Consider the following 26,849-nt stretch of genomic DNA (forward strand, 5'->3'; position numbering starts at 1 on the left):
AATACCAAGGTATCATGGGGCACTGATCAAGCTATGAAAAAAGAACCATGCATTCACCAACTTTATATTACAATAGCAGAATGTACACAGTTGGGGCCAAGCCAGCCAGTACACCCACCAAAGCACCAGTGAGAACACAGATGAGTGTATCTCCCTACATCCTATGCTGTCCCCCTACTCCCCACCCCTGTAGCCGTCTTGGAGAGGAACAAGGGGAAATGGACAGGAATCTGAAAAAAATCTAAAGAGGTGGATTAAATTATTTTTTCTGAGTAAATTTACCAGACTGGACTAAATTTAGTCCCCCCCCCTACCCTCCAGTAGATAGGACTTTTAAGGGAGATCAAATTAGTCTTTGCACAGCAGAGTAAAATATGAATAAATTTTTAATCTTCTACACATGGCAAAATAGGTATACTTTTTCCTGAATACAAGACTATATATTTGCACCACTATGTATAAAATAGATAACTAATGAGAACCTACTGTATAGCACAGGGAACTCTAGTCAGTGCAATGTGGTGACTTAAATGGGAAGGAAATCCAAAAAAGAGGGGATATGTGTACATGTATAGCTGATTCACTTTGCTGTACAGCAGAAACTAACACAACATTATAAAGCAACTATACTCCAATAAAAATTAATTTAAAAAAGACTACATATTTGTACACCTCTGTTATCTTTCTGATTTATGGACCCATAAAAGCTGTCAATTACTACTTCACTTTGACTGGAATTTATGATTTTTTCCATTAACACAAAAATTAATTCTCAAAATAATGAATATGGTAATGCTTATTTTTCCTTCATGTTTTAGAAAATATAAAAAGCAATTAGATAGATACATAAATGGACATTGAAACAAATATAAGTTTTGAATATATATAATCTAAACCTCTTTATCTTTCAGATTTCATCATAGTCTCCTTCTCTATGTGGTCTTCTCAGAACCTCCAACCTCATTCCTGAGCCAGAGGGAATTAACCCCTCTGTTCAGCTTCTCAGATCCTCTCCCATACCCCCTACACATACGCACACCTTGAAATATGCCGCTAACTGCAGAGACTGTAGGGCCTTGGGCAAACTAACTCACAGGAGAAATTTATTTGAAGTCTTATATTTCACTTTAAAAATGCATGCATATTATATATTTGTGTTTGCTTTAAAATAAATATAACATTTTAAAATAATTACCTCTAATAGAATTAAAGCTTTAGAAAAGCATTCTAAGGCAATCTGAAAGGCTTCCCTATGTCTGGAACCTCAGAAAACACAGCAAGTTACTCTGCCATAGCACCTGTCCCACTGATTGCACTGACTCCATTGTTTTACATCCATCTATCTCTGTGTCTCCAGTGCCTGGCACACTGATTGGCATACAGCAGGCACTCATTAAATGGTTATATCATAAAATGCTCTTCAAGAGTAGAGTTTATGGGTCAAGTGAGGGTACCCTGCTTAGTAGTGAGGATCAATTGTGTTAATTCAGAATAGGGTGACTAGAGTGTTAATCAACCTTAAGCAGAATTAAGATATATGTAAGTTTTATATTTCAGACTCCTACCTTTCCCTCAGAGTCATCCAGTGACTCAAAATGCTTAATCTGTACCCCACCTATCTTCACAGCAATATACCAAAAATCCCTTTAATTCAGGTCTGGTTCTCAGCTCTAAGAGAAGACATGTTAAATCAATTCAAAATTTAATAGCACATCACAATGTATATGTATATTTACATTTAAAAAGAAATATCATCCTTTAATACACAAGTGTGATAGTGTTACCTCAAGCACAGCTAATAGGCATTCCCAGAGGTTATTCTGGGGCAGAGGGTCTTTCTAATGCCCCTCAGATCACAACCCATAGACGTCTCCTCCAACTCTGAGTACAGCTGGGCTCCACAAAAAGCACATTTTGAAAGAAAAATAAACAGATAAAGGGCTAACATTCTTTCCAGCGTTGCTATTTCATCAATAAAATTCTTCAACTATTCGACTTTCAATGCAGTTAATATGATAGTCCTTACTTAACTTTGTGTCTATATTCCATTCTCCTTTTCCCTCTAATTTCCTTAAAAACTTACTTTTTACATCCATTTCTAGGTGCAAAGAAATATTTATACAATTATTCGGGTGTTCCATAATTCTACAAGTATGGTTTATATCTGTTTCCTTGGTTGGATCTTCCTCTTTGATTGCTGACCTTCTAGTGTGGGTTTTTAGATTACAGGTAATGTTATATTCCTCCAAGTGGTCAACCATAGGAGTTACATTGAAGTTAAAATGTTGACAAGGTGAATGAGAATCATTTGCCTTCACTTCCATTGATCCTCTCATGATAAGAACTAGAAAGAGATTAAGAAAATGTTATTCACAAAAAACAGTAGTACATAGTAAGAAAACACATACAACTCAAAACTAAATCCCCTCCTTCCTATACAACAAAAAAGAGTAGAAACAAGAAGTTACCAGCACTAAAAATAACAATTACAGTGCTTACATTTTTTAAGAGAGTGAAAACTAGCTGAGTTTGAAATAAAATTGGAGCATCTCAAAGAAAAAGAAAACATTTCCCTGATGACTTGTGGGACAGATTTTATTTTCCAAAATGGTCACAACGATATTTCCCATCCCACATTATACTAGTTTGCTAGGGTTGTCATAACAAAGTACCACAAAATGGGTGGCTTAAACAACAGAAACTTATTGTCTCACAGTTCTGGAGGCTACACTTTCAAGATTAAGGTGTTGACAAGGTTCCTTCCTTCTGAGGGCTGTGAGGAACAATCTGTCCCATGTTTCCCTTCTAGCTTCTGGTGGTTTGCTGGCAGTCTGTAGTGTTCCTTGTCTTATAGAAGCATCACCCTGATCTGTGCTTTCATCTTCACATGGCATTCTCCCTATGTGTGCATGTCTATATCCAAATTTTTTTTATTTATAAGGATGCAGCAAGGATTCAATGACTCCTTGGGGAATCAAAGTGTGATTTTATATGAGAACCTGCAAGTTTACTCAGACTTTTTTCAGTACTTTTGAAGAGAGCTTGCTAAATAATCCTTTAACCATTAAATGTACATGGATTATAGTGGTATTTTGATGTATTTTAAACATAGATTTTTTTTTTTTTAATATTTATTTATTTATTTGTTTGTTTGGCTGCACCAGGTCTTAGTTGCGGCAGGCGGGATCTTTCATTGCATGTGGGATCCAGTTCCCTGACCAGGGATCGAACCTGGGCCCCCTGCATTGGGAGCACCTAGTCTTAACCACTGGCCCACCAGGGAAGTCCCTAAACATAGATTTTTTGATAAATCAAAGTAAACCAAGAACAAGTTATTATACTATCTCAAAGCCTGTAAGTCACTCATTAAGCACCACACGGCTGAGTGTTCCAGGGCCACTAGACTTAAAACTGGGATGTATTATTAATACTTTTTTAACAGAATAAGGTTATTTATCCTTGATAATTTTAATTCTCACTTTTCTTTTGCATTTACCTTTTGATGTTTGTTCCTGAGAAATAAAATCCATGTTTCCTTTGAACTCACAAGCCAAACATGAGGAGCACGTTTTAAATTCACTTGTGATGTCTTGGCAAATCCTGGTGAAGTTTTGAAAACTGGAGTGATTTAGAAAGATTCCCATAATAGTCTGAGTTTCTCTTATTGGTTGCAGAAAAGTCACAAAAGAAAAATTTAAAGAGGAGAATGAATAGGTGAAATTAGGTTGTAAACATACTTCCAGGCATGATAGCTCCAACGTGTTTCCTATAAAGGAAAAAACAAAACAAAACAAAACAAAAAACAACTTTCTTTACTGTAAAATTTTGAGTTTTTGGCATTCAAATGAATACACAATAAGCTCCCAGTTTTTCTTAGGCAGATTCAGTACGTTTCAGTTTATCACTGACAAGACTTTGTTTTCACACGAATTAACAATATCTAGTCCATTTAAATATTTCTTTTTAAAAATTTGTCAACATTCCCTATTAATTTTCAGAGAAGAGAAGTCCTGCTGAGAAGTTCTTTGAAACCCTAGCATTGTAACCATTCTCTTTTCTAGGAAAGTTTTAATGGACAAACCTTAGTTTCCTCTGAATACATCTGTTCCCAGATAGAGGTTCAAGTGAATTGCATGGAGTTGAACAGGGAATGGAAAACTTGAACAGTATCTCTGTATTAGTTTCTGAGGGCTGCTGTAACAAACTACTACAATCTTGGTGGCTTAAACAAGAGAAATTTATTCTTTTACTGTCCTGAAGGCCAGAAGTTCAATGCCAGTATTACTGGTCTGAAATCGAGGCGTCCCCAAGACCATACTCCCTCTGAAGACCTTGCACCTCTTCCAAATTTTGGGGACTGTTGGCATTCCTTGCTTGTGACCACATCACTCCAGTCTCTGCTTCCATGGTCACATTACCTTCTCCTCTGTATCTCCATCTTCTACTCTTCCGTCTGTGTCAAATCTCCCTCTGCCTCTCTCTTATAAGGACACTTGTGATTAGATATAGGTCCCACCGGGATAAGGCTCAGGATAATCTCCCCATCAAGATCCTTAACTTAATCACATGTGTAGAGACCCTTTTTCCCTATAAGGTAACATTTATAGGTTCCCAGGGATTAACACCTGATATATTTGGGTGACCATTATTCAACCTACTTGAAATTTAATAGGATGACATCATAATTTTTATTTTGGTCTGAAGACAAATATCAGATTTGGAAATAATGGCATAATAGAAGGAAGACTGAGTTCAAAGCAAAAGACAAAGACTCTAGTGCTAAAGCTGTTATTAGACAAGATACCTGAATAATTTACTTTGTCTCCACAAGTCTCATTTCCTCATTAGCAAAATAGAGATAATAACAAGATCCTGCTAACCTTGTGGGGTTATAGTAGCATCAAGTGATATATATGAAAATATTTTTGAAAATTGTTCAAATGTATATTATTAAAATGCAAACCCATATTCCAAAGTAAAAATTTTAAATTCATCCTTTATTTAAAATTATGTAAGATTTAATCCACATGAGTAATTAAAGCTCACTGTATGAAAATTGGGAATCCCTATGTAGCAGTAATGATAAACTAAGGAATAGGTAACCTCTCTTTCAGATATTCTCAGTTTGACAGTCATTTACTAGCATGAGAAAATAGCTGACACGTTCAGTTCCACATTTATGTGGCTTTCTTTACCATTTCTCATAATCATATGGGGCAAAATATATTTTTAAAATTTTCTAAATAATGTGGAGCACAATGAAAGAATTACTTCATTTTTAAGAATGATTACTCCTAGTCATACATCTTGATTCAAACATAAAAGAAAATCAAACTATTGATTGATATTAAAGCACATTTTTACTTGTTGAATTTGTACTTTGATAGTAATTTCATAATTGTTTCATTACTGATGATTATATTTTTATTACTTAACAAATTAAAGGTTCATTTACCAGCCCTCTACATTTGAAATTGCTTCTGTAATAATTCACATGTAATTTCCAGCTATAAACACATTTCATACTTGAGTTGCTATAAAAGTTTTGGGAGGTAGAGATTGTATTTTAGTCAAATACACAATTTTGTAATGTCTCAATATATTTGTAAACAAAGTTGTAATCAAATTAAAACTAATTTTTTAAAAAATTGTTTTCAATAATAATGTCCCAAAAAGAAGATAGGAATGTACCATTTGATAGAAATCTATAATCTGTAGATTTTTTGTATTACTAAACACATGAAAAACTTATTTCTTGCCATCTTTCCATTTTCCTCACTGGCATTTTTCATCTTATGAAATTTTCAACTTCTTGAATTTATATTCTTATGTTATGACCTAGAAGGGAGATAGAGAAATTTTTACTGTCAATATTGCAGTCTTCTTATCCAATAAGTGACAAACTTGGCTTTCTAGAATTGTTGAGATATATCCTTTGTATTTGGCTATGAGGTCATTTTATGATGGTTTTCAAATCTTAGTTTTAAATAATTCAATTAGGAAAGAAAGAAATACAGGACATATCCTTCCCCAGTATAATTTTAAGAAATAAATGAATTCTACTCAATCATTTTTGTTATCAAGTGGGCTGTATTCTCATCTTCATAAACAAGGATATATGAATTTAACTACTGCCATTAATATTGCTGAGAGTCAGACATCTAAATTCTCACTCCCAGAGATAGAAATGCATTCCAGAATTACTCCAGTACTAAGACTGCAATCTTTCAAGATAAGGATATAGAATACTAAGTAGAATTAGGAAAATAAGTTACAGTATAGGACAAATGCCCAAGTCAATGATTTTTTCTTTTTAAAGAAAAGCAAAGAGTAAGGTTAAACTGTCTTTATTTTCTTTTTTAACTTTTATTGTAAACATATATCATATACAAGCATATATAAAATGTATTGTTCCAGTTAAAGAATAATAAAAATAAACGAACACCCATGTATCTATCACACAGATTAAGAAATAGAATATTAGCAACATCTCTGAAGCACCCTATCCCTCCCTGCCCCTCCCTGCTCCTTCTTTCCCAGAAGTTAAGCACCACATTGAATTTTGTTGCATTAGCATACTGTATACATATATATGAACTATATTGTAGGTATTCATCTATGACTTGATTTTTTTGCTGAATATGTTTTAGTCGTGTTGCTACACATTGCTGTAGTTAATTATTTGTGGTACGTTTTGAATGAATATACTACAATTTATGTATCTATTCTTCTGACAGTGAGCATTTGGGTTGTTTCTATTTTTGCTGTTCTGGATAATATTGCTATGAACCATAATTCTCATATATTGTTGGTAGGAATGTAAAATAGTACAACCACTTTGGAAAACATTTTTATTTTCTTTAAGTTAAACATATACTTAGCACGTGACCCAACAATTCTAGTCCTAGGAGTTTACAAAAGAGAAATAAAAACATATGTCCACACAAATACCTGTACATGAATTTTCATGGCACCTTTAAAATTTATAATAGCTAAGAACTGGAAACAATCCAAAAGTCCAACAACTAGTGAATATATAAACAATTCCTGACATATCCATAGAATGAAATACTACTCAGCAACAAAAAGGAAGAAAATGCTGATACAAACAACAACACGGATGAATCTCAAATGCATTTTGCCAAAGGAAAGAAGGCAAACACAAGTGACTATATACTAATGTGATTCAATTCATATGAAGTTCTAGAAAATGGAAAACTATATTGATAGTGGGAGAAGGGTTCTTCTGCAAAGGAGAAAGAGGGACATTTTGGAGGTATTGGAAAGTTGTATATCTTGATTGTGTTGATAGTTACATTGCTGTAAACATTTGTCAAACCTCAAACTTTACACTTAAAAATGGCAGCATTTTATTATATGTAAATTATATCTCAATAAAGCTTATTTTAAAATAGCACTACTATGAATATTCATGAACATGTCTCCTGGTACACAAATACAGAAGTTTCTCTAGCATACATATTGAATGAAATTGCTGGGTATTCAGTATAAAATCTTTGATTTTACTAGAAAATGCCAAATCATTGTACAAGGCAGTTGGACCAATTTAATCTCCCACCTGCAGTGTATAAAGGTTTCCCATTGACGCATATCTTGGCCAGCACTTTTCAAGTTTTGACAATTCAGTGAAGGTTAAATAGAATCTCATCATGGTTTAAAAGTGTATTTTCCTGGTTTTCCCTACTTTTTCTATTTTTCCATTTTTCCGGTAGGTTGTTTGTCTTTTTCTTATTAATGTTTAGGAGTTTTTAACTTTCCTTTTTAAAATTTTAAGAAGTTCTTTACATTTTTTATCAAGATATCTTCTCACAGTTTGTACCTTGTCCATTCATTTTCTTTATGATCTTTTAGTTAAAGGAAGCTCTTAACTTGAATGTATTGAATTTATCAATCATTTTCTTTACAATTTGTGCTTTGTGTCTTGTTTAAGAAATCCTTCTCCTGGACTTCCCTGGTGGCACAGTGGTTAGGAATCGCCTGCTAATGCAGGGGAGATGGGTTCGAGCCCTGGTCCGGGAAGATCCCACATGCCGCAGAGGAGCTAAGCCCATGCGCCACAACTATTGAGCCTGCGCTCTAGAGCCCGTGAGCCACAACTACTGAGACTGCGTGCCACAACTACTGAAGCCCGCGCACCTAGAGCACATGCTCCACCACGAGAGAAGCCACTGCAATAAGAAGCCCACGCACCGCAATGAAGAGTAGCCCCCACTCGCCGCAACTAGAGAAAAACCCGCGCGAAGCAACGAAGACCCAATGCAGCCAAAAATAAAATAAATAAATTTATAAAAAAAAGAATCTTTCTCCTTTAAAAAGATCTTCACCCACATGGTCTTCTAAAAGTTTGGAAGTTTTGCCTTTTGTGTTTAAGTTCTTAATCTATCTGATATTGTGTACAGTATGAAGTAGGAAACCAGATTAATTTCTCCCACATGTGATAATCAATTGTACTACCAATTATTAAGTAGTCTATCTTTTCCCCACTATCTGTAATGACATCTCTATAATCTATCAAAGTATCCATGTATGTATGACTGTGTTTCCGGGTTCTCAATTTTGTTCCATCAGTCCATTTTTCTATCTTGGCAAAGATATGTTACTAACTTAATTACTTTTGCTCTGTAAAGCTCTTATATCTGATAGGAAAAATCCCCTCACCTTGTTCATTTTCTTTAGGAACATCTTAGCGATTCTTGGCCCTTTGCTCTTTCCAATACATTTTAGAATCAGCTTACTAAGTTCAGTGAAGAACCCAGTTGTGATTCTGACTTGAATCTCAAAATCAGTTGCAGAAAAAAGATATGCTACTGAGTTTCTCCTATCACTCCTTTCTTCCTTTCTTTCTCTCTATATAGGTATTCTTTGATATCTTTTAATAAAGTTTCCAAATTTTCACCATTATGGTCCCATATATCTTTTGTTAGATTTCCTCCTGGCTACCTTATTTTTTGTTGCTATTGCCAATAGTATCTCTCAAGAAATATGTTTTCTGTTTATTAGTGGTACATGGAAATACAGTTGACTCTTGGATATCAATTTTATTTTTTACCACTTTGTAAACTTCCTTATTAATTTTAATTTTTTCTATAAATCTTTTGAGTTTTCTATGCAGATATGCATGTTGACTGCAGATAATGACACCTTTATCTCTTGCTTTTCAATCCTTATACCTTTTATTTCTTTTGCTTGTCTTAATGCACTGACTAGGACCTCCAGTACCATGATAAATAGAGGTGTTGAGAGCGGACATCCTTGCTTGCTCCTGCATGCTTATGATGTTCAACGCTGAGAGTGATGTATAATCATTTTTAGATATCCCGTTTCACTTTAAGGAAGTTCTCTTCTATTCCTAGTTGCTAAGAGTTTTTAATTACAAAGACTGTTGAATATAATTGAATGCTCTTTCAACAACTATTGAGATGATTATATAGTCTTTCTTCTTTAATCAGTTAATACAGTGAATTACATTATTAGATTTTCTAATGCTAACTCAATCTTGCATTCCAGGAATAAATCTAATTTGATCATTTTTATACATTGCTGAAATCAGATTCTTAATGTTTTGTTTAAATGTTTTTTACCTATATTTATAAATGAGATTGGCCTATAAAATTTTCCTTTTTGTCTTTGTTGGGTTTGGATACTAAGATATACTAACCTTAAAAATAAATTGGAAAATGTTCCCCTTTTTCTATTTTCTAAAAAGGTTTATTATAAAATTGTGTTTATGCATTGCACGGGGAGATCAGCTCGGTGCTTTGTGACCACCTAGAGGGGTGGGATAGGGACGGTGGGAGGGAGATGCAAGAGAGAGGGGATATGGGGATATATGTATACATATAGCTGATTCACTTTGTTATACAGCAGAAACTAACACAACAATGTAAAGCAATTATACTCCAATAAAGATGTTAAAATAAATAAATAAATAAATAAAATAATAATAAAATTGCATTTATCTGTTCAATCCATTTCTTGAAAGTTTGACAGAACTTGCATATAAAAGCATCTGAACCTAGTGCTTTTTCAGGAAAATTAAACCACTGGTTCAATTTTCTTTATTGCTGTATGATTCTTGGGTTTTCCACTTCTTCCCAAGTAAGTTTTAGTAAGTTATATTTTTCTAGAAATGTGTCTTTATATTTTAAATTTATTGACTTAAAGTTATTCATAAAAATCTCATTATATTTTAAATTTCTATGTCCCTTTTTCATTCCTAACATTTGTAACTTGTGCCTTCTCTTTTTTGATTATTCAGTTTTAGTAGGCAGAATAATGGCCTCCCTAAGATGTCCGTATCCTAATTCCCAGAACCTGTGAATATGTTATATTACATGGCAAAGAGGAATTAAGGCAAAAGATGGAATTCAAGTTGCTAATGAACTGTTCTTAAAGTAAGGAAATTATCCTGGATTATCTGGGTGGGCATAATGTAATCATACATGTGTCAGATGGGAGAAAAACTCAACAGGCCATCCCTGGCTTTGAAGATGGAAGGAAGCCACAAGCCAAGGAAAGCAGGCAGCTTCCAGAAGCTGGAAAAGACAAGAAAATAAATGTATTCTTTCCTAGAGCCTCTGAAATGAATGTAACCCTACTAACACCTTGATTTTAGCTCAGTGAGAACTCTGCTGGACTTCTTACAGGCTGTAAGATAATATATTTGTGCTGTTTGAAGCTACTGTTTGTGGTCATTTGTACAGTGGCCATAAGAAACTAATACATCAGTCATTCCAGAAGTGTGTCCATTTAATTAGTCTTTCCAAAGAACCAACTTTTGACTTTATTGATCCTTTCTATTGTATCTTTTAAGTTCATTGACTTTTGCTTTTGTCTTTATTATTTCCTGCCTTCTACTTTCCTTGGGTTTATCTCACTGTCTTTCTTCTGACATCTTACATATAAGTATTTAAAGCTATAAATTTTCTTCTAAATACCTGCCATTTTTATAATATCCCACAAGTTTTAATAGATGTTATTTTATTATCATTAATTTTTACCATTTTCTAATTTCCATTATGATTTCTTCTCATCCATGGGTTATTCAGAAGTGAATTTTTACATTTCCAAACACATTGTTTGTTTTTAGTTTTCTTTTTGTTGCTAGATTCTAGCTTAATTGCATTTAGTCAGATATATATTAAAGATTGTTTGAAATTTATTGAGGCTTACTTACTTTTATAACCTAGTATGTGGTGAATTTGTATTAATGTTTCATAAGTGCCTGAAAATAATATGTATTTCCAGATGTTGAGTTAAGTATTCTAAATATGTCATTAGATAAAACAAGTTATATAAATTGTTTGAATCATCTGTATTCTTATTATCTGTCTGATTATATTTTATACTGGAGGATCATATTTAAAATCTCCCACTCTAATAATGAATTTATAAATGTCTCTTTTAAGTTATCTCATTAGGGGCATACAAATTTAGAACTGATAGGTATTTTTGTGAAGTGAACTCTTTTCCATACATACTGAACTTCTTTATTGCTAATAATGACTTTGATCTTAAAATCTTATATTAAGACAGTGATACGTGCTTTCTTCAGTTACTATTTGTACCTTATATTTTTCTCATCCTTTTATTTTTATCTTTCTCATATTCTAATGCTTTAGGTGCGTCTCATTTAAATGTCATATTGCTGAAATTTTTTAAATTTAACCTGATAATTTTTTGTCTCTTTACCTGGATAGATTTACCTACTTACATTTACTGAGATTATTGATATATTTGGATTTAACTCCATCATATTATTTAGTGCTTTCTATTTTTACCACTTTCCCTATTACCTTTCTTGCTATCTATTGATTTAATGATTTTTTAAATTCCATTGTTTTTCCCTTCAGTTATTTGCAGGTTAGACACTATATTTCTATTATTTTAGTAATTTTTAACATGCATCCTTAACAAGTCTAAAGCCAATCAATAATGTTACCCTCTTTCGAGCAATATAAGGATCTTAGAATACTTTAACTCTGATCACATCCTTCCTGACTTAAATGCTATTTTTGAACAACATTATAGTTCTACCTTGTTTTTTCATTGACACAAATTAGTAGTTAATTTTGTTTTATACAGTAATATTTTCAAGATTTATTTGTATTTACTCATATGTTTATGATGTTGTTGAGGGTTCTTTTCCTGCCACTTCTTCTTGCATCTCTGTCTTTTCTCCTGGGATTATATTCTTTCTCCTGAAATTAATTCTCTAACAGTTCCTTCACTGAGGATCTGCTGATTATACACTCCCTGTTTTTGTTCATCTGAAGATGTATATCTCACCAATTCTAGATTGACAATAATTTTGCCCCAGCACTTAGCAGACATTATTCCATTGCCTTCTGATTTTCATTGTTGCTTTCAAGAAGTGACTTCTCAGCTTAATTATTGTTCCTTTGAAGACAATCTGCCTTTATCTCTGGTTATTTTTAAGATCTCTTTAGGTTTCATGTTCTACAGAATTTCTTTTTATTTATTCTATCTAGAATTTATTGGGTTTCCTGAATCTTAGGATTTGAGTCCTTCCTTGCTTCTGTAAAATTATCAGCCACATCTCTACAAACATTCTCCCCATTCTGTCTCTTCTCTCCTTTCATAGGTTTCATTAGAAATATCTCCCTTTGTTCTCCCATGGAGAGCTATTTCTAATTCAACTCTGTTTCACATTTTCTATTTCTTTGGTTCTCTGAAATGTGTTCTAAGTAATTTCCTTAGATCTACATTCCACTTCATTAATTCATTATTCAGTTGCATCTAATCTATTTATTGCATTCCTTGTGTTTCTACTTCAAATTATTATATTTTCATAATTAGAATTTCTAGTAGCATTCTTTTTCAAATCTGCCTGGTTATATTTAATAATCTTGTTTCTTAATCATATATTTTGATACCATTTTTAATGTATTGAAACAAATTAAATACTTATTTTATATTTTATATCTCATAATTCTGATATCTGAATTCTTTAAAGATCTGATTATATTTGTTGTTTCTGTTGACTCTTGTCAACTGGAGTCTTAATATGTTTTATGATTTTTGATAGTAGCTCATGTTCCTTAGAATTTTATTCAGGAATATCTGAGATCTGGTTTGAAGGTATTTTCCTCCAGAGAGGATTGTGTTTGCCTCTACTTGATGTCTAATGGCACCATTAATCCAAAATCACTTTAAATTAAAATTTTGGATTGGGCTTTTCACACCTCATAGACAATGACCCTCAGTATCCAAATTATGACCATCTTGTGTTCACAGACTCTCAAAGGAATTTTTTCCTTACAAAATTTACTTACAAACCATCAGGTTATTTTCCTTGATTACTCTTTCATGGAGCATATCATCTTTTGGTTCCCAGACTTACATGTCCTGCCCATGTATGGCCCAATGAAACTGAGACTCTAGCCACCAGGAATTGGTAGATGCTCCTGAGGTGACCAATTTCTTCACTCTTGCTTATCCACCTAGATTTGTAATTTCTAGTCATTTTCCATCTTTAAGGAGTTTTTTAATTTTCTTATCAGTTCAACTATGTATTTTTAAAGTTTTTACTATGTTTTATCTCATATTTTTAGATATTGTGGGCCAGAAGTGTTTTTCAAAGTATGACTGCAAGAACAGAAGTCTCATCTATCTGTTGACCTTCAAAAGTAAGTGAGAATTTATCATAAAATCTTCATTGTTTGGCCCACAATAGGAGCTCCAGAAACTACTTTATGTCATATTTCCCCAATACCTAGCTTATTCCTCTGTTAATCAGTTGTCAGGGAACTCTAAGGAAGCATGGATTATTTTAGACAATATATATATTCTAAGTGTTATTGCCCCAATATATTAGATATAAACCAGAGAAGATAAATTTTACCATGAGATATAGTGAGTACAACTCCTTTGGAGAAGCATTTGGTGATTTCTTATAAAATTAAATATACTCAGCTATTTCACTACTAGATGGTTATCCAATGCAATGAAGACATATATTTATACAAAGATTTGTAGAAGAATGTTCATAACCGCATTTTTATAATAGCCAAAAACTGGAAACAACCCAGTGGTTGAAAGGACAATTGTAGTGTATTTGGACAATGGGCCACTTGGCAATAAAGAGAAGGGAACTACTGATACACTCAATAACATGGATGAATCTCAGAAACATTATACTAAGCTAAAGAAGCCAGACCAAAAGTAGATACTTTGTGATTATTCCATTTATACAAAGTATAAGGGACTTCGCTGGTGATCCAGTGGTTAAGACTCCACGCTCCCAGTGCAGGGGGCCTGGGTTCAATCCTCTGGTCAGGGCACTAGATCCCGCATGCCGCAACTAAGACCTGGTGCAGCCAAATAAATAAATAAATAAATATTTTTTAAAAAAATAAGAAGTATAAGAAGGGACAAAACTAAACTACGGTGAGCTAGGCCAGAAAGTTGCCTTGGGATTGGAAGGAGATTTGATCGGAAAGAGCAGAAGGAATCTTCCTGAGAGTGATGACAATCTGTACCTTGTATGGGGTGATAGATAGGTGCATACAACTGTGAAAATTCATGAAACTGAACACTTAAGACCTTTCCATTTTATTGTATGTAAATTAAGTCTTTAAAAAAAATAGTCAAACCGAACAAAACGTAGCCAATTGTTTCTAAAGATCTTTCATCATTACTGGATATTCTGTAGCTAAATTCAGCAATTTAAAAATATTAGCTGCCAGAGGTGTAGACAAGATGGCAGAGTAGGAAGATCTTGAGCTCACATCCTCCCATGGGCACACGAAAATTACAACTATTTATAGGTCAACTATCAATGAGAACAACCTGAAGACTAGCAGAAAAGATTTTTCACAACTAAAGATATAGAGAAGAAAGCACAGTTAGATGGGAAGGAGGAGCAGAGACGTGGTACAGTCAAGACCATGCCTCCAGGTAGGTGGCCCACAAATGGGAGCATAATCACAACTGCAAAGGTTCTCGCCAAGGAGCAAGGGGTTTGAGCCCCACTTTGGGCTCCCTAGCCCAGGGGTTCTGCACCAAAAACATGAGCCCCCCAGAACACTTGGTTTTGAAGGCCAGAGGGGTTTACATATGGGAGAGTCAGAGGGCTGTAGGAAACAGAGACACCACTGAAAATCTCACACCCCCCAAGCCTCAGCACAGAAGTAGTAATTTGAAAGAAGCCTGGGTCAGGCTGATCCTGGAGAGCCTCCCAGTGACGTGGGAAGCACCTGGGATTCTTGCTTGTGGACATAGATGCTGGTGGCAGCCATTCTTGGGAGCTCATTCTACCACAAGAACACAGGTGCTGGAAAATGCCATTTTGGAGTCTTCCCTCCAGCCTATTAGCATCAGGGGCTTACCCACCCACTAGCAGGCCAGCCACTAGCACCAGGCCCCCGCAGGCCCCACAGCCAGCTACACCAGGACCTGGCTCCACCAGCTGGCCAGCAGCCACCACACAAGCAGAGCCTGGCAGCCAACCAGCCAGGGGCCAGCCCCACCTACCAGAGTGCAAACAGTAGTTGGCCCCAAAACAACGGCAGGGCCCACACAGCCAAGTAGGAAGTACCCCTAGAGCATACAGCTCCAGTGACTATGAAGGAGTGTTCTGTTGGGCCCCATGAGGCTTCTCCTACATAAGGCCACTTCTCCAAGATTGGGAAATGTAAATGGCCTAACAAATACATATAAATAAACACAGAGAACTGGGCAAAATCCAGAGACAGAGGAATATGTTCCAAACAAAGGAAAAAGACAAAATCCCAGAAGAACTAAGTGAAGTTGAGATAAGCAATCTACCCAATAAAGAATTCAGGGCAATGATCATAAAGATGCTCAATGAACTCAGAAGAATAAATGAACACAGTGAGAGGTTTAACAAAGAGAAAATATAAAGAAGAACCCAAAAGCTAAAGAATACAATAACTGAAATAAAAAACACACTAGAAGGAATCAACAATAGATTAGATGATACAGAGAAACAGATTAGCAAACTAGGAGACAAAGTAGTGCAAATCATCCAAGTTGAACAGAAAAAGGAATTTTTTTCAACTTGAAGCATACTAATATTTGCATTATAGGGATCCCAGGAGAAGAGAAAGAGAGAAATGTGCAGATAATTTATTTGAAGACATAATAGCTAAAAAATTTCCTAACCTGGGAAGGGAAATAGACATCCAGGTTCAAGAAGTACAGAAAGTCCCAAATAAGATGAACCCAAAGTGGTCCACACCAAGGCACATTATAATTAAAATGGCAAAAATTAAAGATAAAGAGAATCTTAAAATCAGCAAGGGAAAAGCAACTAGTTACGTATAAGGAAACGTCCATAAAACTCTCAGCTGACTTTTCAGCAGAAACTTTGCAGGCCAGAAGGGATATATTCAAAATGATGAAAGGAAAAAAACCTACAACCAAGAACACTCTATCCTGCAAGGCTATCATTCAGATTTGTAGGAAAGATAAAGAGTTTTACAGATAAGCAGAAGCTAAGAGTTCAGAACCACTAAACTGGCTTTATAAGAAATATTAAAGGGACTTCTCTAAGTGGAAAAGAAAGACCACAACTAGAAATATGAAGTTACAAAAGGAAAAATCTCATTGGTGAAAGCAAACAGTAGATCAACCACTTATATTATGATGGTTAAGAAACGAAAGTAGTAAAATCATCTATATCTACAATAAGTAGTTAAGGGATACACAAAACAAAAAAATGTAAAATATGATGTCAAAGGCATTAAACATTTGGGGGATAGTAAAAATGCAGGGTTATTATAATACATGCAAACATAAGAGATCATCAACTTAAAATAATTACATATATTATAGGTTGTCATATATACCTCTTGGTAACTACAAACCAAAAATCTATAATAGATACTCACACAAAAAACGAAAAAGGAACCCAAACATAACACTAAAGATAATCATCAAATCACAAGAGAAGAGAGCAAAAGAAGAGGAAAGGAACAAAAAAGGACTGCAAAACAACCCCAAAACAATTAACAACATGTCAGTAAGTACATACCTATCAATAATTACTTTAAATTTAAGTGGACTAAATGCTCCAATCAAAAGATATAGCATGGCTGAATGCATACAAAAACAAAACTCATATACATGCTGCCTACAAGAAACTCACTTCAGATCTACAGACACACGCAGACTGAAAGTGAGGGGATGGAAAAGAATGCTCCATGCAAATGAAAAAAAAAAACTGAGGTAGCAATTATATAAGACAAAATAGACTTCAAAACAAAGACTATAACAAGAGCCAAAGAAGAACATTATGTAATGATAATGGGATCAATCCAAGAAGGTAAAACAACTCTAAACATATACGCACCCAACATAAGAGCACCTAAGTACATAAAGCACATATTAACAAATGTAAAGAGAGAAATTGACAGTAACACAACAACAGTGAGGGACTTTTAACACCGCACTTACATCAATGGACAGATCATCCAGGCATAATATCATAAGGAAACACTGACCAACAGATTAGAGCAGATAGACTTAATAGATATACATAAAACATTCCATAGAAAAGCAGCAGAATACACATTCTCTTCAAGTGAACATAAAATGTTCTCCAAGATAGATCTCATGCTAGGCCACAACACAAGTCTCAGTAAATTTAAGAAGATTGAAATATTATCAAGCATCTTTTCTGACTACAACAGTATGAGACTAGAAATCAACTACAAGAAAAAAACTGCAAAAAACACAAACACATGGAGGCCAAACAATATGCCGCTAAGTGACCAATGGGTCACTGAAGAAATTAAAGAGGAAATCAAAAAATACCTGGACAAATGAAAATGGAAACACAACAATCCAAAATCTATGGGGTGCAGCAAAAGCAGTTCTAAAAGGAAAGTTTATAGCAATATAAGCTTACCTCAGGAAACAGGAAAAATAAGTAAACAATCTAACCTTACACCTAAAGGAACCAGAAAAGGAAGACAAAGTTAGCAGAAGGAAAAAATCATAAAGATCAGAGCAGAGATAAATGAAATTGAGACTGAAAAAAAAAAAAAAAAACAGAAAAGATCAATGAAACTAAGAGCTCGTTCTTGGAAAAGATAAACAAAATTGATGACCCTTTCACCAGACTATCAAGAGAAAAGGAGGGCTTCCCTGGTGGCACAGTGGTTAAGAATCCATCTGCCAATGCAGGAGACATGGGTTTGAGCCCTGGTCCGGGAAGATCCCACATGCCGCGGAGCAGCTAAGCCCGTGCACCGCAACTACTCAGACTGCATGCCTAGAGCCCATGCTCTGTGACAAGAGAACCACCACAATAAGAAGCCCTCACAACGCAACGAAAAGCAGCCGCTGCTCACTGCAACTAGAGAAAGCCTGCACACAGCAACGAAGACCCAACGCAGCCATAAATAAATAAATAAATAAATAAATAAAATTTTAAAAAGAGAGAGAGAGAAAAGGAGAGAGAGCCCAAATAAATAAAATCAGAAATGAAACAGAAGTTACAACCAACATCACAGTAATACAAAGGGACCATAAGAGATTAGTACAAACAATTATATACCAATAAAAAGGACAACCTAGAGAAATGGATAAATTCCTAGAAACATTCAATCTCCCAGGACCAAGTCTGGAAGAAATAGAAAGTATGAACAGACTGATTAGCAATAATGAAATTGAATCAGTAATTTTAAAACTCCCAACAAACGATAGTCCAGGACCAGAGAGCTTTGCAGGTAAAGTCCACCCAACATTTAGAAAGAGTTAATACCTATCCTACTTAAACTATTTCAAAAAATTTAAAGGGAAGGAATGCCTCCAAACTCATTCTACAAGGACGGCATCACCCTGATACCAAAACCAGATAAAGACATCACCAAAAACAAAAAGGAAATTATAGGCCAATATCACTGAAAATATTAGCAAACCAAAGTCAACAATACATTAAAAGGATCATACAACATGATCAAGTGGGATTTATCCCAGAGATGCAAGGATGGCATTTTTCACAGAAGTAGAACAAATAATTCTAAAATTTGTATGGAACCACAAAGACCCCGGATAGTTTTTTTTTAAAAAAAAATCTTAAAAAAGAAAAGCTTGAGGTATCACACTCCCTGATTTCAAATTATACTACAAAGCTACAGTAATCAAAGAGTATTACTGGCACAAAAACAGATACATAGATCAATGGAACAGAATAGAGAGCCCAGAAATAAACCCACACTTAAATGGTCAATTAATCTATGACAAAGGAGGCAAGAATATGCAATGAGGAAAAGAAAGCCTCTTCAATAAACAGTGTTGGAAAAACTGGACAGATACATGCAAAAGAATCGAACTGGAGTACTTTCTCACACCATATACAAAAATGAACTGAAAATGGATTAAAGACTTAAATGTAAGACTTAAAACCATAAATCTTCCAGAAGAAAACATAGGCAGTAAGTTCTTTGATATTGGTCTTATTAATATTTTTGGATCTGTCTCCTCAGGCAAGGGAAGCCAAAGCAAAAATAAACAAACAGGACTATGTCAAACTAAAAAGCTTTTGCACAGTGAAGGAAAATATCAGCAAAATGAAAAGGCTGCCTACAGAATGAGAGAAGATACTTGCAAACAGTATATCTGATAAGGGGTTAATATCACAAAGAGCTCATACAATTCAACATCAAAAAATCCAACAACTAAATTAAAAATGGACCAAGGACCCAAATAACATTTTCCAAAGAAGACATACAGATGGCCAACATACACATGAAAAGATGCTCAACATGACTAATCATCAGGTAAATGCAAATCAAAATCACAATAAGATACCACCACACACCTGTCAGAATGGCTGTTATAAAAATACAACAAATAAGTGTTGGCAAGAATGTGAAGAAAAGGATACCCTTGTGCACTACTGGTGGGAATGTAAACAGGTGCAGCCACTATGGAAAATAGTATGGCGGTTACTCAAAAAATAAAAATAGAACTACCATATGATCCAGCAATTCCATTTCTGGGTATTTTTCCAAAGAAAACAAAAACAGTAATTTGAAAAGATACATGCATCCCTATATTCATTGCAGCATTATTTACAATAGCCAAGATATGGAAGCAACCTAAGTATCCATTGACAGATGAATAGATGAACAATATGTGGTATACACAGTTGACCCTTGAGCAACACAGGTTTGGAACTGCATGGGTCCAAACTTCTACATGGATTTTTTTCGATAGTAAATACTACAGTATTACAAGATCCACAGTTGGTTGAATCTGCAGATGCAGAACAGTGGGTGTGGAGGAACTGCGTGTTTGGAGGGCCAATTATAAGTTATGCATGGATTTTTTACTTTAAGGAGGGTCAGCACCCTTAACAACTGTGTTGTTTAAGGGTCAATTGTATATACAATGGAATATTGCTCAGCCATAGAAAATAACGAAATCTTGACAGTTGTGACAACATGGATGGACCTAGAGGGTATTATATAAGTAAAATCAGTCAGACAGAGAAAGACAAATACTGTATTATTTCATTTACATGTGGAATCTAAAAACAAAACAAACATATCAAAACAGAAACAGACTCATACAGAACAAACTGGTAGTTGTTAGAGGGGAGAGGGGTGAGGGGAAGAGTGAAATAGATGAGGGAGATTAAGAGGTACAAACTTCCAGTTATAAAATAAATAACTCTCAGGGATGTAATGTCCAGCATAGGGAATATAATCAATAATATGTAAAAACTTTGTATGGTGACAGATGGTAACTAGACTTATTGTGGCAATCATTTTGTAATATATAAAGATATCAAATCACTATGTTGTACACCTGAAACTAATATAACATGGTAAGTCAATTATACTTAAATTTAAAATTTTTAATTAAAAAAGTCTTGCCTCTAACCACATAAACTGCATAAAGGATATGCCATGATAAATTTCTATTCCACAAGAATTAAAATATGCATATTGGTTGCCAGGATAGAAGTTCATGGCTTAGCTGCCTAATTTACAAAGACGTTAGTTAATATATATTGCTTTCCTTTGGTCACAGGTCTGCTTCTTTAACAACTGGCATAGACTCAAAAGAGTATCAATTTCAATAGCAAAAACTCAATTATATTTCCATTTGAGTACAATAGGTGAAGCTTCTCTAGTAATATTGAGCGGGAAAGGGTGAAAAAATATCATGTTGTGTATGGATGATACATCCATGGTGTTAACCAGATTAGGAACAGGGCAGTCTAGAGAGAGTATGGATTTATTCAGAGATCATTTGGGAAAGACAATATAAAATATTTCCTAGGAGGAAGGGGCAAGGTTTGGGATCACTTTTAACCTATGGTCGCAGTATATGAATGGCAGGTTTGGGACATAAGAAAGAGACTGCTGGTTTTATTTGTCAAAACAAGGAAAGTAAATGCACACTGTGAAATTCTCCATTGGGGAAAAAAATGGTAGGTAAATGATTCAGGGTAAAGTGATACATATCTTTTAAGTAAAAGATTCTGTGAAATAAATTTCAGAGGCTGCACAACCTAAAAGTTCTAGGTTTGTGGTGAAATTTTATGTTTCAAAAATGTAAGATGAGGATAATAATGCCTGGCCTACCTAAATTAAAAGATGGTTGTGAGGGTCTGATGGGAAATGCTTCCTTCCAGAAAGCATTTTCTTTTTTATTTCCTTTATAATATTTTTTATTTCCTTTACAATATGACTCAGAAATTTCACTTAAGCACAAATTGAGTGACTTCTAATGTGGCCGGTACGTCCTAAGTGCTTGAAATATGAACAAAACAGACAAAAAAACCTCATTTTCATTGAGCTTACGTTCTATTTGGAGAAATCAGGCAACAAAAAATATAAACAATAAATAAGTCAATAATATAGGTGGTAAGTGCTATGGAGGAAAGAAACAGAGCGGTATAAGGGGAATATACATTACCATATTAATGTTTCAGAGAAAGCCATTTTTTCTATAAAAACAAAAAAGATATTCCGAGAGAACGTTTATCTACCAATGCAAATGAATGAGACATATAGTGAGAAAGCTTCCCAAGAAAGGGTTAATGGTATTGTAACCTCGCCTATGAGAGAATAAGGCCATTTCTGCCAAAGCAGTGAAAAGCATTATTTCCAGCAGTATTTTTTTTGCCAGTACGTATGTCTAAGATATATATGTAAAAATACCATGTCCATTAGCAGCCATTTTAAAACTATAATGATTCAGAAAATTCAGTAAGAAATAAAATCTTAAAAAAAAGCAAATTTATCCATCTAGGCTTATTCCTTCTTCCTGTAGATTTTCAGAATAGTCTCCCTTGAGAATGATGCTTCACCATTAATGAGTTGAAATATTTAATGAGTTATTATATGTAAAAGTACTTGGTATATAGTACCTGCATATGTATGTATAAATATTTGTTAAATTTTTTTAAAACTTTTTTTAATAGTCATGACTATATCCCAAACCTGATTGGGGATTACTGATTAAATTATTAATGCATCAGCCAATAAGAAAATAAAGTGCCCATTTTTTGAGAACTAAGATAAGAATTTCTCAAATTGATTGCAGTTACCCTGATTACACGGGTCTTTATAATACAGACATAAGTAATATGTACATACGCTCATATACTTCAGGGTTTATCCTATAGTTTGTAAGTATTTGAGGTTCCTTTATCCTTTGTTTTCTTCCATTTCACGGCTCACTATACAGCCATTTCCATCAGAAAGTGTGAAGTGGAAGGGAAATGAAAGCTGGTAAACATAGTGTATGTCAGTTTGGCTCTTAAAAGTAAGAGAGGAAGTCAAAACAGCTAGATGAAATTAGGTATGAGGTGTTTTCATCTGTGCTATTCCTGGTCCTCGTCACCACAGTCAGGAATATACTCACATAACTCACTAAAATTTCTGGCTTCAAGAATTTCTGAGATATAAATATGAGTATATTTTATTTGAAAATCAATAACAATTGCTTCTTTTAGAAAGTGCTCCTGCAAGTAGCTAAGGAGAAATATTAGGTGATCATTAGAACTCTGACAATTATTTCTCTTTGTGAATGAAAATGGAAGAAACATCCTCCCCCAGACAGGACTGGAAGCAACTTTTATGTTCCCATTGCATCTTTTTAACGTTGCTATTTTCATAATTACAGTATTGTATTTAATTATTTACCAGTCAGTCCTCCCCTTGACTGAAAACTTTTTGAAGGAAGGATTGCCTTCATTTTTGTAGCCTTGGGTTCCTAGTACAGTTAGACACTATTCATAAGTGAAAGAATAAATAAATAAAAGATCACTGAGATTTATATGAGTTAACCAGGTCTCTCTCTCTCTCTCTTAAACACTGTAAGTCCACCTAAACCAGGTTGGTAAAACATCTCTTATTTGGAACAACCCAGCTCCCTTAATTTCAAGAAGCTCTGAATAAAAATATATCCATACCCTTTTATATCTCTATTATCTAATGCAATATAAGAGTATGAAACCGTTATATTAACTACTGTGTCTTAGTATAAGCTGCCTTTCCAATAAACTGAAAGCTAGAATAAGCTATCTTGCCAGTGCAAACCAATGCAAAGTCATTAAAAGTCCCAAACACCATTAAAGAAGTTCCCCTTCTTTGCTAAAGTTAGACTAAATAGCTTATACTATGTAATTATAATAATTGAATATTCTGTGTAATGATTATTCAGATATATTCTTGATGAAGAATGATCAAACACAGTGCTCTATTTTTAACTTAGGCCTTCAGAGGATTTATTATTTTGAAATCAAATCTATTAAACCTGGTGAATACATTATTCCTCATTAAGATTCCTTTTGAATTCATTCGACATGTTAAAGACAGTGTATCGATAAATAATTTACCAGTAAAAATCATTTTATAATATTTATCTTAGAAATTAAAGTGAATAGAATATAAGAATGGAAAAAAGACACAACTAACTGACAGAAAGGGTAAGACTACATGGGAAACTCTCAAGGTTAATTTTAGCACTTCAGGAACTCTTTTATCTTATCATCTAAATAATCTTACTAGATATTTTATTCTATGAAATACATCAGGTAACAAGTCAACTCATTTCATAAGGCAACTCTTATTGTGATTAAAAATTATTTTTAAAAAAGACAAAACAATTATGTGCCCTTAGTTTAATCAATATCGAACTGTATAAAATGAGGCTATATAAACTTGCTCCTGGTGACCCATAAACCATTATAAAATATAAAGCATTATTATTACACTATTGCATGTGTAAAACATTTTGCCTAAGAATCAACTTTTCATTTATGGCAGCTCTGTGCAAAATTCCTTCTACCACAAAATGATATTAGGACAGAATTGTGGTTTTCAAACAGTTTTGTTTGTTGGTTCCAAGGAGAGTTCCTTTGAAACAAAATTCTCAAATAAATCCATCACTCTAAAAAGAGCTGGAGGAAATATCTATGTTGCTCTTGGACAAAGAAAAGAGAAATGGGTATTTTAAATTTTAGGAGGCAGTAAAGGTAGTATTGGAAGCTATTGTAATCAGTTAAGAACCTAGGAGTACAAAATCATTATCAATGATGGTTGATTATTGTCGAGACATCTGCCCCAAAAAGAAAAACTTTTAACATGCTCTTGTAGTCACCAGTTCTCACAAAACACTAACCAATACTTAGCAAATAGATCATTAAATCTTTTAGACTGATTACCTGGTTTTCATTAAATCCAACCTGATTTTCTTTGGAGGTGCTAGATACATCTATCTGACCTACCTTAGACAGCTATTAAACGAGCTACCCCTCAGCCCACAATAGCTTAAAAATTGAAATAGGTTATCTCCATTCCAATTCTAACTATTCCTTTTATATTTTCACTCAGTGAAATCAAGAATTAAAATATAGGCTATGATTGCTTAATCTAAGCAACATAATGCCAGAAAACCAAGAGTAATTTGAAAAATTCAATTATTCACAAAATGGACATTCATAGTATTTATTTATCAAAAAAATTTTATCTGCTACTTCACATCATGTATATGCAATATTAAATAATCATTGCAACACCAAATGTTATTAGCAAAATATTAGCAAAATATTAGCAAAATAGCAAAATATTAGCAAAAATATTTTCATCTGGCCACTTAGTATTATGATATGCAATAATAAATAATCATTGCAAAAAGTCATCAAATATAAGCTTTTCTCTGATTTTAATCAAATTCATATGATAACTTTTTAATGATAGAACACAGCATTTTCTTTTTACTTTTTCTTCTTATAAAATGCTAGGGAGCACAATTACCATTCAAACAATCACGCTAATATATTTTCAAATCTTTTACTGACACATAAACATAGTTTAAAGTTACATCTGTTTATTTTCCTACCCTAGGTTTCAGCAATATCACAATTTTCTGAAATATACACAAAGCTAATTTTGTTCCATTTTTCTCTAGTTGCAAATATGCACAGGCATACACCTGCTTAAATTTGCACCCATCTTATCTTAATAGTATTTTGAAAAAAATCTAAATACATTTCCATAAAGTGACAGTAAGTGATGTGCGTGAAATAGTTGTGATAGAGGGAATTCAAGCATTTTTAACATAGTAAATGTTACTTTCTTTATAAAATAATTCCAGAATGTAAAAGCATACTTAAAACTGTTTTGAAGGAAACTTTCAAAGAGCAAAATCATATGATGAGATTATTGTAAACTCAGTGTTTGAAAGCTAGAATACAGATTTCAAGTATTTCTTTTCATTTTTTCATTTCATTATTGTATGCTACAATACTTAAGTACTACCACTGTAAACTGGTAAAGACATTTTGGAAATAATAAATGGTAAGAGTATACACACGTGTGTGTGCACACACACATACGCATCTATATCTATCTACTGTATCCGTGTATATTCTTAGATATAGCAATTTTATTCCTGGGAATTTGTCCTCAGAAAATAGTTCAGTAGAAGGGAAAAGTATGTAGATGCTTTTGGGAGGAGCAGTTATTATCTTTTAAATTGGGGAAATTTTTCAAATTCTAAAAATAATAAAATAGTTGAAAAAATTCTGGGGCGAAATGTTATAATAAGCTATTATGCATATATAGCAAGTAATTATTAACACTGTAGAAACATTGGAAAGGTTTTTTAATACCATTGTAAGTCAAAGAGCATAATGCAAATCATATGTCTTCTATTTTAAAATAAAACAAATGCATGAAAAAAATACTTAAGTACTGTAAGATTACTGTACTATATAACAGTCAACTAAAATTGCAATCTCATTTTATTAGCTTTTCGGACATAGAACTTCAGCCCACACAACATGTATTCAAAAAAAAGGCCTTTCCTGTAACCATTAGCTGACATAATTTTTAAAAATTAAAAAAGAAAAAATAGATTGTAATTAAATACTCACCATTCGGTGTCTTGAAATATTCTGGCAAAATTAAAATGAACGTGATCACTATGGCCAAAAGTAATTTAAGGAGGGCTGTATTGGTCATGTCTCTTCACATGACACATGTGTTCTCATCAAGTACATTGATGGCATGTTTCTTCCTGGTTTAAGTTTCATCTCTGCAGTACTTTGTTTATACAGTTTACCTCATACTCACTTCCTTTTTTATAAAAAGGAGGCCTTGAACTGAGACTTCTTCATTTTTGAGTCACTTTCCACTAAGAAAAGTATCTTCTAACAAGCACTTTCAAACTATCTTCTAAACAAGAAAGAAAAAAGAAACGATCTCAGGAAGTAAAGGGGTCTTGTTCTCATCTAAATTTGAAGCTATTTTCCTACACTTACCAATCTGTGTGAGTAAATATAAACCCACAATATACTCACCAAAAATGAAATGATG

General features: G+C 33.8%; 1 protein-coding gene across 1 annotated transcript in view; it reads right to left on the reverse strand.

The window, feature by feature from the left end:
- Positions 1-26,495, reverse strand: part of TMEM156 (transmembrane protein 156) — a 51,337-nt gene extending 24,842 nt beyond the window's left edge. Inside the window, exons 1-3 of the mRNA XM_061192173.1 lie at positions 26,408-26,495; positions 3,497-3,766; positions 2,084-2,344 (exon numbers count right to left, since the gene is read on the reverse strand). Coding sequence (XP_061048156.1) covers positions 2,084-2,344; positions 3,497-3,766; positions 26,408-26,495 — 619 coding nt within the window. The remainder of the gene's footprint in view (positions 1-2,083; positions 2,345-3,496; positions 3,767-26,407) is intronic.
- Between the last annotated feature and the right edge of the window lie 354 nt (positions 26,496-26,849).

This window comes from Eubalaena glacialis, chromosome 5 (genome assembly GCF_028564815.1).
Source record: "Eubalaena glacialis isolate mEubGla1 chromosome 5, mEubGla1.1.hap2.+ XY, whole genome shotgun sequence".
Lineage (NCBI taxonomy): Eukaryota > Metazoa > Chordata > Mammalia > Artiodactyla > Balaenidae > Eubalaena > Eubalaena glacialis.